We start from the raw sequence: 19,993 nt of genomic DNA on the forward strand, positions 1-19,993 counted from the left end.
TTACAGGGCTAGGGACACGGACATGGAAGTCATCTGTATAGGGAAGACAATGAAATCTGCAGGACCAGCATAGAACTGGGAGGGAGCAAGCATGAAGAGACGAAGTACAGACGAAGTACAGCAGGTGGGAAGAGAGACAGAGGAAAAGAGCCCACCCTTTGTGAGTGTGTGTGTGTGTGTGAGTGTGTGTGTGTGAGTGTGTGTGGGGGGGGGGTGAGAGGAAGAGAGAGAGAGAGAGAGAGAGAGAGAGAGAGAGAGAACATGCACGAGAGAGCACATGCTCATGCACATGCACATATATGTGTTTATGAGAGAGGAAGAGGGACAGGAAGGAAGGGGAGAGCATCGTTCATGGACATGGACACACACACACACACACACACACACACACACACACACACAGTGTTGACAACTCCAAGAATTAACTTTGTGCCTTTTAAATTTTTTCAGTATTTTGGAAGTACAAAATTGACACTTTATTTTTCATGACCCTAGTTGTTAGCATATGAGATCATTTTAAGCCAAGGCCACTGATTTTATTTGATCAACAATTTCATTTGCTACAACATGACCCACTTTAGCCCTCAGCCTTGAACACGTTAATTTTAATGGTCGAAAAGATAACAAGTGAGAAACTGTTCCTAACAAAAGAAATTTGAGAAATAACAAGATATATTCTGAGAATATTGAAATGATGGATACTAAAAATAAAATGAATGAAGAAACACTAAGAAGTATGATGATTGAAGTGGTTTTAGTTAAAATATTCAAAATGGGTGAGAGATTTCCTCTTACATTCTTTTTACATCTTTCATCTTATTTTTTAAGATCCTAATGTTTACTTACTATATAATTTATTATTAAGACATTGCAAATAATTATTTTACTCTTCATTTTTTAAAACTCTAGCTTTTGATTTCTTAAGATAACTCGTTATTTTGTTACAAGTTGATGAAGAATAATAAATAAATCATGAACCATACATCAAAAAAGGAGAGACCTATTTTATGGTTTGTTTTTTCTGTTTTGATTTTTAAATGACTATTTAGAACAGACCAAATACTAAAAAGGGGACGATCAGTAATCAAAAGCCCCTAACAAATAAAACTCCAGGACCAGATGGCTTCATTGATAAATTCTTCCAAACATTTAAAGAAAAGTTAATAGCAATCCTTCTTAAACTCTTCCAAAAAATAAAAGAAAGAAAACTTTCAAACTTTTTTTATGAGGCCAGAATTACCCTGCTACCAAACCAGACAATGAAGCGCCACACACACACACACACACACACACACACACACACACACAAATTACAAGCCAATATCCCTGATAAACATTGATGAAAAATCCTCAACAAAATATTAGCAAACTAAATTCAACAATACATTGAAATACACCATGATCGAGTGGAATTTAATGCAGAAATTCAAAAATAGCTCAACATCCACAAATCAATGTGGTACACCACATTCACAAAACGAGTTACACAAATCTTATGATCATCTCAATGCATGAAGCAAAAGCATTTGACAAAATTCAACATACATTTGCCATGAAAGCTCTCAATAAAGTGAACAGAGAGGGAAAGTACTTCAACATAATAAAGCCATATATGGCAAGCCCACAGCTAACATCATACTCAAACATGAAAGCTTTTCTTCCAAAATCAAGAACAAGATAAAGATGCCTCCTCTCTCTCACCTTGTCTTTTTAACATAGTCCCAACCAGAGCAATTAGGCAAGAAGGAAAAAAAAGGGCATCCAATTTGGAAAGGAAGAAATAAAACTGTCACTATTTGCAGGTGACATACAGAAAACCCTAAAGGTACCATCAAAGAACTGGGAGTACCAATAAATGAATTCAAAGTTGCAGGATACAAAATCATTATACAAAAATCAGTTGTACTTCTCAAGGCAAATAACAAACCATCAGAAAGAGAAATTAATAAAACAACCCCATTTATAATTACATCAAAAAGAATAAAACATCCAGGAATAAACTTAACCAAGGAGATGAATAACCTGAACACTGAAAGACATGTCATTGATTGTTAATCCTCACTTGAGGATATTTTTCAATGGGAAAAAGATCCTCAAGTGAGAATTAAAAAAATCAAAACAAAAAAATCTTACACATGAAAAAATTAGAATACCAAACTAATAATACAATAAGGTGCCACCACATCTATATAATAATAAAAGCATAATATGCTAATCAGACCAGACATCCTTCCAGACAACCTTCTGGATGGAGACAGGGCTGCAAGGGAAGCCCGGGTCCTGGGTGCCAGAGGGAAGCCAGTGTCGGCAGCCTGAGGAAGGAAGGCCTGCTCTTGCACAAATTTCGTGCATCAGGCCTCTAGGATGATATAATTGGTAATTTCCATAAACATATCAATGTGGACTCCAAAAAGGATAATTCATTAGCTTTCAATGTATGCAGCATATGACATTTTAATACAAACCACCATATAATAACAGATAACACCTTTCTTCCCATTCGATAAATTCAATGTAGGTTTTGGGGAGGTTATAAGAATTGTATGAGGCAAATGTGGAAGATTTAAAAATGGCAGAGATTACTGACTATCCATCCTTTCAATGGAATGCTGGCACCTCCAGGGATTACCTGATTCCACAGGGGTGTGGGGCTTGCTTTGTTTGCCTGGCTATTTTGCACCTCCGAAGAAAAGTGAACTTGTAACATCGAATTCTCCTTTGAACCAGTTGTAACACTTGACTGATTCCTTCATTAATTAATGAGTGAAATATCTTTGGTATGTGTTCATTTTATATTTGTCTGAGAGTTGTGCTTACATCCTCTTCTAAACTTCATCCTTCAGTAAAATGAATACAAAATGGTCCCCATGCCTCCTCAGAGATCTCACAATATAGTAAGGAAAACAGCCAACTAGGATGAGAGTAGGTATTACAATAGAGATATGACTAACCAACTAGGAGTAAGTATTACAAGAGAGATATGAATAACATATGAGAAGTAAAATAAAACCCTTTTCTGTCTGAAAGATTTAAGAGAGTCTTACCTCTTAAGTTACAATTATATAACAAGGCAGGGGCCACGAATCCAGGGCCAACCCACCCACTGCCTGCTTCTGTGTAGCCCATAAGCTAAAAATGTTTTTTACATTTTCTTAACATTAGGGGGAGGGAGGAATCAAAAGAAGTATGATTATCTAATGACATGTGAAAATTACATGACATCCAAGTATCAGTGTCCACAAATAACATTTTATTGGGACACAGCTACACTCAATGTATTATCTGTGGCTGCTCTCATATTACAATGACAGGGCTAAGTAGCTGTGAGAGACCTTGCGTGGCACTCTCATCAATCCACACGCACACCATAAACTGCAGTATCTGTAATAATAAAGGTGTAATATGCTAATTAGACCAGACAGCCAAACGGCCTTCCGGACGAAGCCAGGGCTGTGAGGGCCGAGCCTCTTGCACGAATTTCATGCACCGGGCCTCTAGCTGAGTTATAACTCAACAGCATTTCAAGTTCCACAGGTATCACCATACCACATTTTTTAAATTACCACTTGGTACAGATCATGTAAAAATAAGCAAAGAAGAGACAAGTGGACTTTGAATGTCACGCTTTAAAGGCACAGAAGGGTATGGGTTTTGTTAGCAAATCAGATGGTAGAACATTGTGCTTCTTACCCAATGACACTACAGTTATGCTGAAAGATAGACTATACATCAATAATACCAAACTCTGCACTCATCACAATATTCTCAACTAACAGAAAAGCCATACTCTGAAAAATTCCAAAATTCTAAAAGGTTATTATCACCACACAGGACTTCTTCACAAAAACAGAAACAAGACTGCATCCAAAGTAAATTTCCAGGTAGCTCATTGGTTAGCCAACAAGGAAAGTCATGGTACCACTTACCAGTGGTGAATCCATTAAATTGTATTTGACTGCAGCCGCCAAAGAAATGCATCCAGAGAAAACAGACTCTTTAAGCCTATTAGCCTTTTGGTCAGAATGGCTGTTTGAAGAGTTGAGGTTATTGGGAGCAAAATCAATAGTATATTTTTAAAAAACAAGGCAAATGATTGCAATTGGCTTTCCTTGACTCCTAATGAGTCAAATATATAGCCAATATTGCTCAATGATCGAGGAGTCAATGCCAAGTTTTAAAATGGCTCAAGAATTAGCTCCTATGAACTGTCTGCATGGGGAAACTACAGGCGACAATATTCTCAGATAAACTCAGCAAACATTAGTCCAGAACAACCTCAAGTGGAATCTACTAAGAGACATTAAAACCGATTTGGGCAAAAAAATATGCGTGGAGCAGAGAAAGGATTGGACATCCTTTCCACCTCTGTTACTGAACACTAAATGGCCTTTGTAATTAGTTTTTGCTGCACATTTGATGCTATTTCTTAATGAATTCTACCTAAAATTATAAGGCAAAACTTACATGGGGATAATACTGTCAGATTGGCAAGTAATCATGAGCAGTTATACATACTTCCCAGCTATCAAACATGAAACCGAGATGGGAGATCTCCATCCCCACATCAACTTGCAGTGCATATATTTTCCAAGCTCCAACTCCACTTCCAGCAGGCTTTTTCAGACTGCACTGCAAATGCAAAGTAAATTTCCATATTGCAAAACCCACTTCACTGTGCAATGGAGGCGCTCCCTTCTAACCTTCAAATCGAAGTTTGCAATGTTATGCTAAAGGGCAAATATTAAACGAAAAATCTAATAGAGTTCTGAAAATGCCTTCTAAGCAATGAATATGCTCAATTAAAATCATGTGCTCACAAACAGATGTCAGTATTTGGCAGGACATATCCGAGTGAAAAGGCATTTTCAAAAGTGAAATATGTAAAATCTCATTACTGATCTCCACTGACAGATGAACATTCGCATTCAATTTTCATGATGAGAAACACTAACTTTTAATTACAATTAAATAAAATGTTACTTTCCACAGAAAGATTTCATTGTTCTTATTAAGAGACCGGAATTACATAATGTTATACTAGATTAAATGGGTATTTTAAATGTATGTGGAAAACTATACTACATGGGATTGGTCCACCTAATCCCCCCAAAAAAGTGCTTTTCCAACATCTCAGTGAATGTAAACTCCATTCTTCAGGTTAATCAAGCCAAAAACACTTGAAGTCACCCTTGACTTCTCTTTATCTCGCTCTCTATATCCCATTCATCAGCCAAAACGGTTGGCTTTTATCTGTAAAACTATATCCAGAATCTAACCATTTTTCATCCTATCTACCATCCTGGTTCAAGCTTATCATTATCATTCATCCAATAATCTTCTAACTGGTCTCCTTATTTCTTCTTTTAACTCCCTATTTAGCCTATTCACAACAACCACAGACTCCCTTTAAAATTTTAAGCCAGATTATGTTACTTTTCAGCCCAAAATCCTCCAGTGGTTTCCCTCTCCCCCTCAGCATAAAAAAACCAAAGACCTTATGGACAACAAGAAACTACATGATCTGCTCTCCATCCACCCAAACCCCTTCTCTGACCTCAACTCCTTCCACTTTCCCCCGGCTCACTTTCAGCCACATGTCCTATTTGGGGGGTTTGTGCCAACGCTTTTTAATCCTCTGCCCCAGACTTTAACTTGTTCTTCCACTGCCTAAAATGATCTGTTCCAGATAAATCACCTCTCAGAGCAATGGTTCTCAACCTTCTTAATGCCACGACCCTTTAATACAGTTCCTCATGTTGTGGTGACCCCCAATTTCATTGTTACAAATTGAACATAATTAAAGCATAGTGATTAATCACGAAAACAATATGTAATTATATATGTTTTCCGATGGTCTTAGGCGACCCTTGTGAATGGGACGTTCGACCCCCAAAGGGGTCACGACCCACAGGTTGAGAACCGCTGTCCCAGAGGCTGTCTGTGCCCACCGTGTACTAGTATAACTAGCAACTATCCTTTCACACTGCCCTACCTTCTGTAACCCTACGACTCTGCATTCATTTTCTACAATAGCACATACCACCACTTAACATCTTATATATTTAATTAATTACATTTCCTCCTACCCTGTTAAAATACAAGCTCCACAAAGGCAGGAAATGTGTGTGATTTGTTGAGGGTTCTACCCGCAGAGTCTAAACCAGTGCCCGGAATAAATTTTTGCTCAATAAAAGAACAAAGCAACAACAGCAACACATTTTCTGTAAGTAAGGCTTCTTCAGCTCCTCTTTCTTATGTAAGTAAAATATGCATGCATCCATTCCAGCATTAAGTGATATGTATCCATAAATATATAAACTAATTGCAAAATAGCTATTTCAGGAAGAGATGCATTTCCAATTTTATTTTACTCTTTGTTTGATAATTATTTGCCCTAGCCGGTTTGGCTCAGTTGATAGAGCATCGATCGGCCTGCAGACCAAAGGGTTTGATTCCAGTCAAGGGCATATGCTCAGGTTGTGGGCTTGATCCCCAGTAGGGGGTGTGCAGGAGGCAGCCAATCAATGATTCTCTCTCGTCATTGACGTTTCTCTCTCCCCCTCTCCCTCTCTGAAATTGATAAAAATATATTATAATAAATGCACGCATCCACGTTCATAACGCTGATTTACCATTGCGCTCAGTGTTTCCTCCCAATCGGGCCGCTCTCGGGGGTGGACGTTTCTGTGTAGTTCTGGAACAAAATCATCCTCTTCAGAATGTACCGAGGACTTCATCTTCCTAGAGATCAAAACGTGAGAGACTTTGATAAGAATTTATACTTCTATAAAAACTTTCCAATGACTACAATTCAAAGAACAGAAAATTATGTGAGATTTAAAGTTTACTTAAAAGAGCTTTGGTGGGATAGTATTGTTCCTCTATTTCTACTCTAGTTTTCGGAGATCTTTCCCGATGTACCAAACACCTGCTTTTATTCCAGGAGATAAAACTGAGGTCTTTAGCTAGTTAACCTTTATGATCTGTGATAATCCTATATAATAAAGAGCTAATATGCTAATTAGACCGAACAGCAGAATGACCATCGGGACGACCTTCCGGATGAAGTCGGGGCTGCAAGGGCCAAGTCCCTTGCACGAATTTCATGCATTGGGCCTCTAGATATTATATAAGGACTGATTTTTATCAGTTCAAAATAGTTGGTACCTTGAAAAGATTTGCAACAGTGGTCAATATTAAAGAACTGCGCTAAGCATTAGTAAAATTTCAGGATGAAGGGACAGATACAGTACTTTTTTTCCAATTTATGGAGGACAGTGTATTAAACTAACATTCTCAAGGAGAATAACTATGAATTTTAGACAAATCATATAAAGCTTCTTGCCTGAAGGCACAAGAAAGCAATCCATACAAATAGAATATCTGGGGCTACATTCTTTGAGAGAAGAAAACCCATGAAGCAAATTCCATACTTAATCATTCCTTTTGTATAACATATAACAGACTATACAAATCAGTTGAGGATAATATGATAGTGTAACTAGGCTGAAGAGGCAGAGGTTGGATGTTGGGGTCATCAAAGCAGATGGGGATTCAGGGTAAAAAAATGCCACCCCTCAAAGACCTGTAGAGGAAGAGTCCAAAAATAGACATGGAAATTCCCCTCAAATTGTGAACTGATTCCTCAGCTTGTAAGTATGTAGGACAAGATGCCAAGAAACCTATCAAAAAACAGCTGCGGGGTAATTCGTGGGCCCAGCAGACATTTCACAGGCTGGCCAAGCTGAGGAAATGGAGGTTGGCAAGCACTGCCCCAAACAGAGGGGCACTGAAAAAACAAACAAAACAAATAAACCTGGACTCTCAACTGAGACTCCAGAAAAGCCATGCCTCAGGACTAAGGACAAAATAGCAATAGATGAGCTCAAACAAAGCCCCAAACCAAGCCTCGGGCATGGTCAGAACTGTCAGAAGAAAAATTAACTCTCTTCAGAGGAAAATAACATTCTACAGGCCCCTTGCAAATTTTTCACCCACCTTGTCTGGTAGCCAATAAACATTATAAGGCGAGCTTTAAGGAAACAGGAACAAATGAACAAAATTTTTAAAAAACGCAGTCAAAACAGAGAAAGGGTCACGTTTGATTCGGATTTTAGAATTATCAGAAAGGGACTTAAAAGTGGCTATGACGGATTTCTGGCTGCTGGTTATGATGTAGAAAGCATCACTCCCAGCCTAACAACAAGACAGATAATCTACGAAATCATAACTTTTCTTGAATCCATCAAAAAACTGAGGTCTCGTGGCAACCCACTACTAGCCTCAACTCTAAGGAAAGACAGGAATATCCAAGATGATCTAACTCACAAGCAATCACTAGGTGATGGTGAACCTATGACACACGTGTCAGAGGTGACACGCGAACTCATTTTTTTGGTTGATTTTTCTTTGTTAAATGGCATTTAAATATATAAAATAAATATCAAAAATAGAAGTCTTTGTTTTACTATGGTTGCAAATATCAAAATATTTCTATATGTGACACGGCACCAGAGTTAAGTTAGGGTTTTTCAAAATGCTGACACGCCGAGCTCAAAAGGTTCGCCATCACTGCACTAGGACAAGGCATGGGTAGAAGAGAGAGACACAACTGGTAAGAAGAATTCAGTATCAAGCTGTTAAAAATATTTATAATTAATGCGTTCAGAGAAAAGTATGTTTATAATAAAATAGATGAAAAGATAAAGTACTTCAAAAGAAACTTATAATTATGAAAAACAAAAAAAAGTTCATCCTAAAAATAAAATATCTTAAATTAAGAACTCAATGGATGGGTTTAACAGAACAATGGGCATGGCTAAAGAGAGGATTGGTGAACTAGCAGATGGTTCTACATTGAAGAACAAAGACAACAGAAACAGAAATACACAAACCAGCATAAAACACAAGAGACTTGGTAAAAGGTCTCAAATATGTCTAAAACTAGCAACTCAGAGATAAGAAATAGAATGAAAGAGAGAAAGGGACAAAAGCAATATTTGAAAAAATAATGGCCAAAAACTTTTCAAAACTGATGAAAGTCATCCAACTACAGATTGAAGAAGTCCTCAAGCAGGATTTTTAAAAAGCATCTATTTAAAAAAACAAAACAAATATATTCTTAAAAACAGCTAGAGAATAAGAGACAAGTTAAACCGTAGCTGGTCTTGCTCAGAGCGTCAGCCTTCAGACTCAAAGGTCCCGGGTTTGGTCCAAGGTTCGATCACAATCCAGGGCACATGCCTGGGTTACGGGCTCTATCCCTAGTAGGGGGCATGCAGAAGGCAGCCAATCAGTGATTCTCTCTCATCATTAATGTTTCTAACTCTCTCTTCTTCTCCCTTCCTCTCTGAAATCAATAGAAATATATATTTTTTTAATCTTAAAAAAAAAAGACAAGTTGACTTCAAAGAAGCAATAATAACAATGTCAGAGGATATTTCAATGGAAATGAGAAGATAATGGAAAAAATTTTCAACTTAATAAAAGGAAAAATACTGCCAGCCTAGAACTCTCCTCCTTGTAAAATCATGTAAAGTAAGTTATTTTCAAACAAAAGATGAAAGAATTTCCCACCAGAAAAACTGGAAAATAAAAGGAGCATTCTTCCCACCAAAAGAAACTGACCCCAGAACTACAGAAATGAACAAAGAGTGTAATAAAGAACAAAGTGTAGGAAAATTTAAGTAAATATTGGTGTTAAAGCTAACTAATGCACACACAAAAATAATATCCTCAGAGGTTTATAATAAACAAAGCACAGAGGATTGGAAACGTACATGAACACAGTTTAAGAGTCCTCTTTTTTGAGAAGTGAAGTAAGTCCAATCTTAGAGAATGCAATAAGTCAAAGATAAAAGTTGCAATCTCTATGGTAACCACTCAAAGAATAATAAATAAATGTATAACTAAAAATCTGATAGAGGAGAAAATTTTGAAAAATAAAGCATACTTGATTAATCCAAAAGAAAGCAGGAAAGAATAAAGGCACAGAGAATGAAAAAGGCAAATAAAAAAAATCAAGATGGTAAACTTCAATCCCAGTACATTATTGTAGTTTTTAAATTGAATGCGCCAGTAAGCAAGCATGTGGAGAAACTGGAACCCTCACTCATTGCTCGTAGAAATTTAAATGTTGCAGCCACTGTAGAAAACAGTTTGGCAGTTTGACAAAATACAAATACCTTATGATCCAGCAATTCCATTCCTAGGTATTAAACCAAGAGAAATAAAAACATATATCCACCAAGAACGTGTACATAGATATTCATACCAATATTATTCATAATAGACAAAAAGTATGAACCACCAAAGTGTCCATCAACTGAAAAATGAAGAAACAAAATGTACCAGGTCCATATAATAAAATTATTCAGCCATTAAAACAGAGAATGAAGTGCTGATTCATGCCATTGCATGGATGAATAGTAAAAGCCTTTTGCTAAATGAAAGAAGTCAGAAACAAAAGGCCACATATTATTTCATTCCATATAAACAAAATGTCCAGATTAGTCAAATCCATAGAGACAGAAAGTATATTGGTGGTTGCCAGGGACTCGGGGTAGGAGGATATGGGAGAACTACTACTAATGAATAGGAGATTTCTTTCTGGAATGTTCACAATTAGATAATGGTGGTAGTTGTATAACTTTGTGAATATATTAAAAACCATTTAATTGTAGAACTTAAAAGAATGAATTTTAGTATGTGAATTATACCTCAAAAACGAGTAAGTGGACTAAAAAAAAGTCCATTAAAATAGATAAAGGAAACACATTTCACAATGATGTGTCAAACGAACAGGGTGATATAATAAAATCTGTATGTGACAAATAACACAGCTTTAAAATACATAAAGCAAATCTGAAAGAACTAAAAGGAAAAGAGATAAACCCGCAATTACAGTTGCAGATATTAATAAACATTTCTCTGTAACTGACAGAATAATTGGACAGAAAAAAATGTCGTAAGTATACAGAACATTTGAAACCAGTATTCCAACCTGAACTAACATAGAACATTAAACCCAACTACACAATATGCATTCTTTTCAGGTACATCTAAAACATTTATCAAAAGACAATATGTAGACAATAAAGTAAATCTCAACAAAGAATTTAAATTATGAATGAAGTGACTTGTGACCATTCTAAAATTACACTAAAAATCAATTACTACAAAAAAGATAACTACAAATTCTCCCAAATGTTTGGAAATTAAGAAACACATCTCATTGTTTTACCTTACACTTACACAATGTTATATGTTAATCATATCTCAATAAAGCTGAAAAAAAGAGTACCTATTGTATAATTTTATTTACATTAAGTTCAAAAACAAGCAAAAATAATCTATTGTCACAGAAATCAGAATAATGTACCTTTGGGAGAGGTACTGACTAGGAGAGGCAAGGGGCTTGTGAGATGCTGGAAATAATTTCTATCTTGACTGCATTGTGTTACCTGGGCATATACACCTATATAAATTCTTCAAACTATATATGCTTATGATTTGTGGACTATGATATGCAAATTATATGTAAATAAGTTTATTGGCAAATGTTACATATTATTTTAAAAGGTATAAAAATTATTTATATGCATTGGGTCATGTAACAATGAATCAACACCATAAACACTTAATATCTATTTATTTGACTCTTGTTCTCTTTAAATTATGGACTTATTTAACCCTTAAAGTGATTAATTATAGTTTTATTAATTATAGTTTCATAAATTGAGCCACACATACTTTTTGTTTCCCAATACATATAAAAGCTACGTTTACATTATACTGTAGTCTACTGGGTGCACAATAGCATTATGTCTAAAAAAATGTGCATAACTTGATTTTAAAAATGTATTGCTGTCCTGACGGGTAGCTCAATGGTTAGAGCTTCAGCCAGAACACTGAAGGATGGCAGGTTCGATTCCAGTCAAGGGCACGTACCTGGATTGAAGGTTTGATCCCCAGCCCAATCAATGATCTTCTTCCCTCCTCCTCACCCCCCACCCTGCCTCCCTGCCACTCCCTCTAAAATTCAATGGGGAAAAATATCCTCAGGTGAGAATTGACAACAAAAAAGCACAAAAAAACTTTATTGCTAAAAAATGCTAAGCATCACCTAAGCCTTCAGTGAGTCATAATCTTTTTGCTGATAGAGGGTCTTACCGTCAATTTGTAAAAAAAAATAAATAAATAAAAACACACAGTATCAGCAAAGTGCAATTAACTATGTCTGTATATATAAACATATATATAGAGAGATTGTTCATATATATTAAAGAACATATACACACAAAACAAAATATAGAAACAATGTGTAAACATGCTCTGTGTAAAAAAATAATAATAATTTTTATTCCTCCATTGCCACCCTACTTTTCACATAAAAAATATGTGTACACACTGTTGCATAGTTTTCTAATATACCCTGGAGAACTTCACACATCCTATATAATAAAAGCCTAATATGCAAATCTACCGAACGGGGGAATCACCAGTGGAACGACTGGTTGCTATGATGCGCACTGACTACCAGGAGGCAGACGCTCAATGCAGGAGCTGCCCCTTGGTGGTCAGTGTGCTCCCACAGGGGGAGTGCTGCTCAGCCAGAAGCCAGGCTCACGGCTGGTGAGCACAGCGAGCAGGCAGGCGGACATCCCCTGAGGGGTCCCAGACTGCAAGAGGCGCAGGCCAGGCTGCGGGGACACCCCAACCCCCAATGCGTGCACCGGGCCTCTGGTTAGTATATAAAGAGCTTCCATGTTGTTTTCACTAAATAGATATTCCATGACTTACTTAACCAGTCCTCTACTGAATAATCTTTGAATTATTTCCAACCTTTTGCTATTACAAACAATGCTACAAAAAGATTGTAAATATGTCACTACTACACATGCACAAGTATACCTGAGAATTCTCATCAATGAAAAAAATTATTTTCATGCATTAGCCCATTTTTCTACTGGGTTGTTAGTCTTTTTTAAATCTATTTTTAGTTCATTATGCGTACATTAAACAGATTAGTTCTTTATCTGTGTGTTTTTCCAGGATATCATTTGTCCTTGCTCATTTTGTTTTTTTATAATACATATGTTTTATATTTAATATAGCTGAATTTCACAACCCTTTCTTTTATTGGTTTGCATTTTAAATCATAGTTCAAAAATGCCTACCCTGATCCAAAATAATTTTTTAAAATTTTCCCATGTTTTCTTTTAAAAAATTTATGGTTTCATTTAGTATACTTATATCTTTGATCATTTGGAATTTATCCTTGGATGAGGTAGAACTCCAATTTTATTTTCTGCAGATGAGCATCCAGTTTCCCACAAAGTATTTATTGAATAGTACATTCTATCCCATTGGTTTTGAGAAGGCATCTTTACCATGTCTATTTGAGTATATTTCTAAGCTTTCCATTCTACCCATTATGCCTACTATTCATGACAATACCACAAGGTTTTAATTATTGAGACTTTCTAAGTATAATATCTGGTTGCACTAGTCATATCCAACATCCTTGCTTTTTTTTAAAAAAGATTTTTTATTGATTTTTAGAGAGAGGGAGAGAAACTTGAATGTGCAAGCAGGACATCAACTGGCTGCCTCCTGCATGCCCCCTACTGGTGATCAAGCCCACAACCTGAGCATGTGCCTTAACTAGGAATGGACTGGCAACATTTCAATGGCCAGGACAACACCCAACCAACTGAGCCACACCGGCCAGGGCAATACTTGCTTTGTTTATTTTCCTGAAAAGGTTTCTTGTCTAAGTTATTAAGCCAAGATCAATTTATTTCTAGATCAATCTATCTAGGTTTTTAAAAAGCATTCTTATTAGCACATTACATTTATAATAAATTGACATTTTCATAATGTTGAATATTCCCAGGTATGAACAAGGTACAGTATTCATTTGTTCAAAACATTTAGTAATGTTTTAGATTTTTATATAGGTCTTAGAGTTCCTTATTAAGTTTGCTTTTGATTATGCTATCTTTTTTGTTGCTCTTAAAAATGGCACCTTCCCTTCCATTATATCTTCTCAATGGTTACTGTCTGATCCACTATCATTAGCCCTGTTATGCAGATAGAAAAATTGAAACACATTAACTCATCTCAGTCACTCTGATGTGATAAACCATTTTCTCCTGGATTATCCCACTTTCCAGCCTGGAGAAGACACTGAAACAAGCCAACCCCATCTCTAAGGACCACTGGATTGGAGAACTTATACCAAGACAAAAGCTCCCTCTCAGAGCCATGAAAAACCTCCAGTAGGCTTGCCATCAAGTCTGCATATATGTAGCGGGACAGATCTCTCCTTCTCCCACTTTCTGAAAAGTCACTAAGCTAATAAAAGCAAATCCTTAGCAGAAAGACATGCATGGGATCGGCTGGCCAGAGATCTTGATAAGCTTCTGGAAGACAAAAAGCAAGTGGGAGCATACTGACTGAGAAACCAAAGGTTCAAGGTTACACTCCCACTTCTTTCCACAACAAAGGAGAGATCTGCCCTCCAAGGAATTAATAAAACCTGGAAAATTACCTGGAAAGAAATTTAACAATCAATTAGAAGGACTAGGGCTCCTAATGTGGGTGTTTGTACCTAAGAGAAGCAAGGCAGATGCTATACGCATCATGCGAAGACTAAAGAAAACATTGTAGCCCAGTGGGTGCGACTCAGTGGTTGAGCATCGACCTATGAACCAGGAGGTCATGGTTCAATTCCCAGTCAGGGCACATGCCCAGGTTGCAGGCTCGATCTTAGTACAGCGCGTGCAGGAGGCAGCCAATCAGTGATTATCATCATTGATTTTCTATCTCTTTCTCCCTCTCCCTTCCTCTCTGAAATCAATCTATATCTATACTAATAATAGCCTAGGTCAGTGATGGTGAACCTTTTGAGCTCGCCATGTCAGCATTTTGAAAAACCCTAACTTAACTCTGGTGCCGTGTCACATCTAGAAATTTTTTGATATTTGCAACCATAGTAAAACAAAGACTTCTATTTTTGATATTTATTTTATATATTTAAATGCCATTTAACAAAGAAACATCAACCAAAAAAATGAGTTCGCGTGTCACCTCTGACACGCGTGTCATAGGTTCACCATCACTGGCCTAGGTGGTCACACCCTCACACATCACACTCTAATGTCATCACAAGATGACCACGCACAGAGTGGAGGCGGGGTCCAGCGGAGGAGGCGGGTCGAGGCAGGGAAGGGCAGTTGGGGGCAATCAGGCCAGCTGGGGAGGGCAGTTGGGAGCAATCAGGCCAGCAGGGGAGGGCAGTTGTAGGTGATCAGGCTGGCAGGGGAGGGCAGTTGGGGTGATCAGGCCGGCAGGGGAGCAGTTAGGCATCAAACAGGCCAGCAGGGGAGCCGTTAGGGGGCTATCAGGCTGGCAGGCAGAAACGGTTAGGAGCAATCAGGCAGGCGAGCAGTTAGGAGCCAGCGGTCCCGGATTGTGAGAGGGATGTCCGATGGAATCTACCCTTGGTGAAGATGCTGTAAAGATTGATGAAACAGCAACAAAGGACTTAGAATATTACACAAACTGAGTTGATAAAGCAGCAGCAGGGTTTGAGAGAACTGACTCCAATTCTGAAAGAAGTTCTACTGTGGGTAAATGTTTTCAAATAGCATCACATCCTACAGAGAAGGCATTCGTGAAAGGAAGAGTCCATCAATGCATCAAATTTCATTGTTATCATACACTGAGAAATTGCCACAGCAACCCCAACGCTCAGCAACCACCACCCTGATCAGCCTGCAGCTATCAACACAGAGGCAAGACCCTCCACGAGCAAAAAGACTATGACTAGCTAAAGTCTCAGGTGACAGTTATCATTTTTTTTATTATTATTGATTTCAGAGCAGAAGGGAGAGAGAGAGAGAGAGAAACATCAATGATGAGAGAGATCATTGACTGTCTGCCTCCTGCACGCCCCCTCCTGGGGATTGAGCCCGCAACCTAGGCTTGTGCCCTGACCAGGAATCCAACCATGATCTCCTGGTTCATAGGTCGATGCTCAACCACTAAGCCACACCAGCCTGGAGATAGTTAGCATTTTTTAACAATGAAGTATTTTTAATTAAGGCAGGTACATTGGGGTTTTTTAGACATAATGCTACTGCACACTTAATAGACTACAGTATAGTGTAAGCGTAACTTACATGCACTAGGAAACCAAAACAGTCATGTGACTTGCTTTAGTGCAATATTCACTTTATTGCAGTGGTTTGGAGCCAAACGCACAATATCTCTGAGGTATGCCTGTATAATTATATCTGAATGAATGATAAAAATATTAAATCTCAACAAAAAACTATGACTGGGGTCGGGGAGAATGGTGATAAATAAAGAATGCAGAAAGTCTCATCTAGGCAGAAGGGAATTGAGAGAAAGAGGAAGTATGAGTATTCTGAAAATCTTAAGAGGGAGATATAATCTTGCTAGGGTAGTCACATGATTTTTTTTTAAGGAAACTTAGTATATGACATTTATAAACAGAATTTTAAATGTTTCAGAAATTTTTATTTACTAAGTTTCAACATACAATTGACTGTTTTAAGTGAGTTTAATGTTTAAGTTGAATGCAAAAGTTAAGGAAAAATAGGTTTTTAAAGTTTTAACTGTGAATAAACAACTTAATAACTAGGAAATTTTATATAGTTTCTGTGCTCTAAGTCCTGTCTTGAACTTCAAAAACCTTATACAGACAGATATAAAAAAGGCTCACCTTAGATTCCATTGCAAAGAGTTTAATGACTGAAATACCAAGAGAGTCTTGTACTAGCATGCCCCATGATTAAGACAGATTCATTTCACAGATTATAAAGGCAGTCAGGCTAATGGCTATACTCCAATATGGCATAAAATTTTCTGAGATAAAGCAATGTTCACATAAGACTCTGCTGTTTACAATTAAATTTATTATTTTTCTCTAACACTGGTAGGGGTATGTTAGGTGCAAGTTATATTTCACATATTAAAAGAATATGTGAACGGCTAAACTATACTCTAGATCACACATAAAAGGTTATAAAGTAATATAAATATAACCTTTTTTGCAAAAATACACATCTTTTTTGGCATTGTACATAATAGATTATTAAGGATAAGTAGTTTCAGAGTATGATATTGGCATATATGTCAATAGTTACTTGCTAATGCTACCTCTCTAGCCTTCCAAGCCCATAAAAAGTGATTGAGAACCCCCAAATCATGAATTTCTACAGAAGACAAAGGAACAGTCAAGGTATTAAAAGCAGGAACTTCAGAAGAATTTAGCCATTAAAGTAAACTGTCCTCAATGTGATTAAAAACAAGAATGAGAAGAAATATAACATCACATTCCAAGCCCTTGTTACCTATTTCTACTGCTGCAACATCTAACTTATGGTACAGTTTTAAATAAGGCAGCGCATGAATAAAGCAACCAACCAATCGAGTTCCTGGACTGTATTAGTCCTGGGATGCTATAAAGCAATAGACATGCCAAGAAAATTAAAATATGTTCACCAAATCATCTAGTGTAATGGAAGTTAGAAGTTTCTTGTCTCTTTTAAAATCAATTACCTTCAATGTAGATAAAGTGAAGATCTGATTGAGAGATCCGGGCATCTGCAGACTCTGATTTTAAAGATATACAAGTTCTGCCTGGCTGAAGTAGCTCAGTTGGTTGAGCATCGTCCTATGCACTGAAAAGTCGCAGGTTTGATTCCTGGTCAGGGCATATACCTGGGATTAGGTTCGATCCTCGGTGAGGGCACATACAGAAGGCAACTGATTGATGTTTCTCTCTTACAGCAATCTCTCTTTCTTTCTCCTTCTCTCTTCCTCACTCTAAGCATGTCCCCAGTTGAGGATTAAAAAATAAAAAAAAAGATAGTTCTAAAAATGTGGTTCAATTATGCACCATATCATCTCTGTAACGGTTTCAAACTACATGTCCTACTTGCCAGGCTATGTTATCTGCCAATAACGTGATGTTAGAGAAGACTAAGAAAGATTCTATAAAAAATAAGAAAGATTATATAATAACCCTTCCTACCCTCAAACGCCAAAGAACTAGAACTTTTCGTGATTGTGAGTCAGGAATGATTGCTAGGTATCCTAGAGGTCTTATCTTTATAAGGTCACATGATTGTATGCATTAACTCACTTTTATATTGGTTACATATCTATACATCATGGGTGCTCAAAACTCCTCACAAAAAAGGGCTTATCTGTTACAGCCTCCAGCAGTTATTACTACTGACCAGAGCATAACACTTGGCAGCAGACATATCAAAAATCTTTTCTAAAACTAGTCTTTCACTTTCAACATCAGTTACACCTGAGTTCAGAATTTTGCTCTACTGTATTCTGACAATAAGGTCAATTGCCTTATAAGTTTTAATTTTTTAATCTGGAAAATAGGTAAAATAAGACTTACTGTATAGGAGTAGATAATGAATATTCTGTATATAACATATTTGGGTTAGTACACTGCATATAACAACTCCTGAGTAGAATTTTTCTTTCTTAAAAGAATTAAAACATTTGTTTTTCCTTTTCTGCCTCACATTCCCCTTCTGATAATCCCTAAGGACTATTCTATTCTAAGGATTCTAATGATCTTTAAATATTCAGTCCAAGAACTATCTTACCATAGAGAAATGGGAGACATTAACTTCCCTCTACAAGTAAGAAATTAGAAAATTAGAGATCTGTGACTCAGTGGTAGACACCTTTGAACTACTGCCATGAAGGAGATTGGGCAACTTCCCACAGTGCTAGATGTAAGAAGAAGTATCCTTGTCCGGCTGGTGCTGCTCAGTGGTTGAGCATTGACCCAGGAAACAAGAGGTCACTGGTTCTATTCACAGTCGGGGCACATGCCCAGGAAGGCTCTTGTTGCCTAACAAGTTAATGGAGGCTCACAGCACCGAATCTATTACAACAACAGAGTCCAGGTTGTTTTCTTCCTTGGACAAATACCCCACAATTTTAATACCGGGTCAAACAGTATCAATGCAAACAAAATAAATACTTTACTCCTACTGATTGTCCGTGAGAATGACCACACTGAAAACTAAGGAATGTGAGTAACTCCAGCAACCTTGGGAGAAAAATGGCACACTCAAAAAAGAAAGACTAAATAAAGTCATGGAGAGAGTGAGAAAGTTCGCACAAGAATGCCATGTGCTCATAAAATAGTTCCTTTGAACATTAAAATTATTTTTCAAAATTTAAAACATGTCTTATTCGTTTTAACCACTGATTAGCTAATTTAGTGTGAGTTATCAAGAGATCCCAATATCCAATCCCTTTTGTCATTTAACCCAGACTTTAAAAATGAAATCTGTGGATACAGAAATCCTTTACCTTGAGAAAGAGAGATACTCTTTTTGAACACTAAACACAAAGACAAGATCTGATGGAAATAATGGTATGTTCACCTACCCGAGAACTCACAGGTAAAATTATAAATGATGTTTAATTGCCCATGTGGGTGGCAGTGATAATCTGTACTACACACTCTCCCAGAGATTTTGTTCATGCCTCCAAAAAACTTTAATTTGCTAAGCCTTTTTGAAAAAGAAAAGCCAAAATCAAGCCTCCTAAAATCTGTAACAGTGCAACAGAATTAACAAACAAATGGCCCTGTGTCCACAGGCTGAGTGAGAACTCTTTCTTCACCACCATTGAACCTGGAGAGCTGCTTAGTCAAGAGGCCTTCTCCAACTTGGAGAATCGTGGAGTTACAGTCAGAGATCCAAAACCAAGACTGGTGGGGGTAGAGGGAGGGAGCCATAAGGCCAGAAAGAAGATTAAGGATTAAAGCCATGAAATAATGAATTTATGCTTAATGAAAATGTTTCATACACATGAATAAGGCACCAAAAGCAGCCACACACACACACACACACACACACACACACACACATATTCTAAAAATAGAGAAAGAAAGTCCTATTATATTCAAATTCAGATT

At 37.1% G+C, this 19,993-nt stretch overlaps 1 protein-coding gene across 1 annotated transcript in view; it reads right to left on the reverse strand.

Moving 5' to 3' along the window:
* Window positions 1-19,993, reverse strand: part of ARHGAP32 (Rho GTPase activating protein 32) — a 106,597-nt gene that overhangs the window by 86,015 nt on the left and 589 nt on the right. The window contains 1 exon segment of the mRNA XM_006098869.3: window positions 6,633-6,741. Coding sequence (XP_006098931.1) covers window positions 6,633-6,741 — 109 coding nt within the window.

Source organism: Myotis lucifugus, unplaced genomic scaffold (genome assembly GCF_000147115.1).
Source record: "Myotis lucifugus unplaced genomic scaffold, Myoluc2.0 scaffold_250, whole genome shotgun sequence".
NCBI lineage: Eukaryota > Metazoa > Chordata > Mammalia > Chiroptera > Vespertilionidae > Myotis > Myotis lucifugus.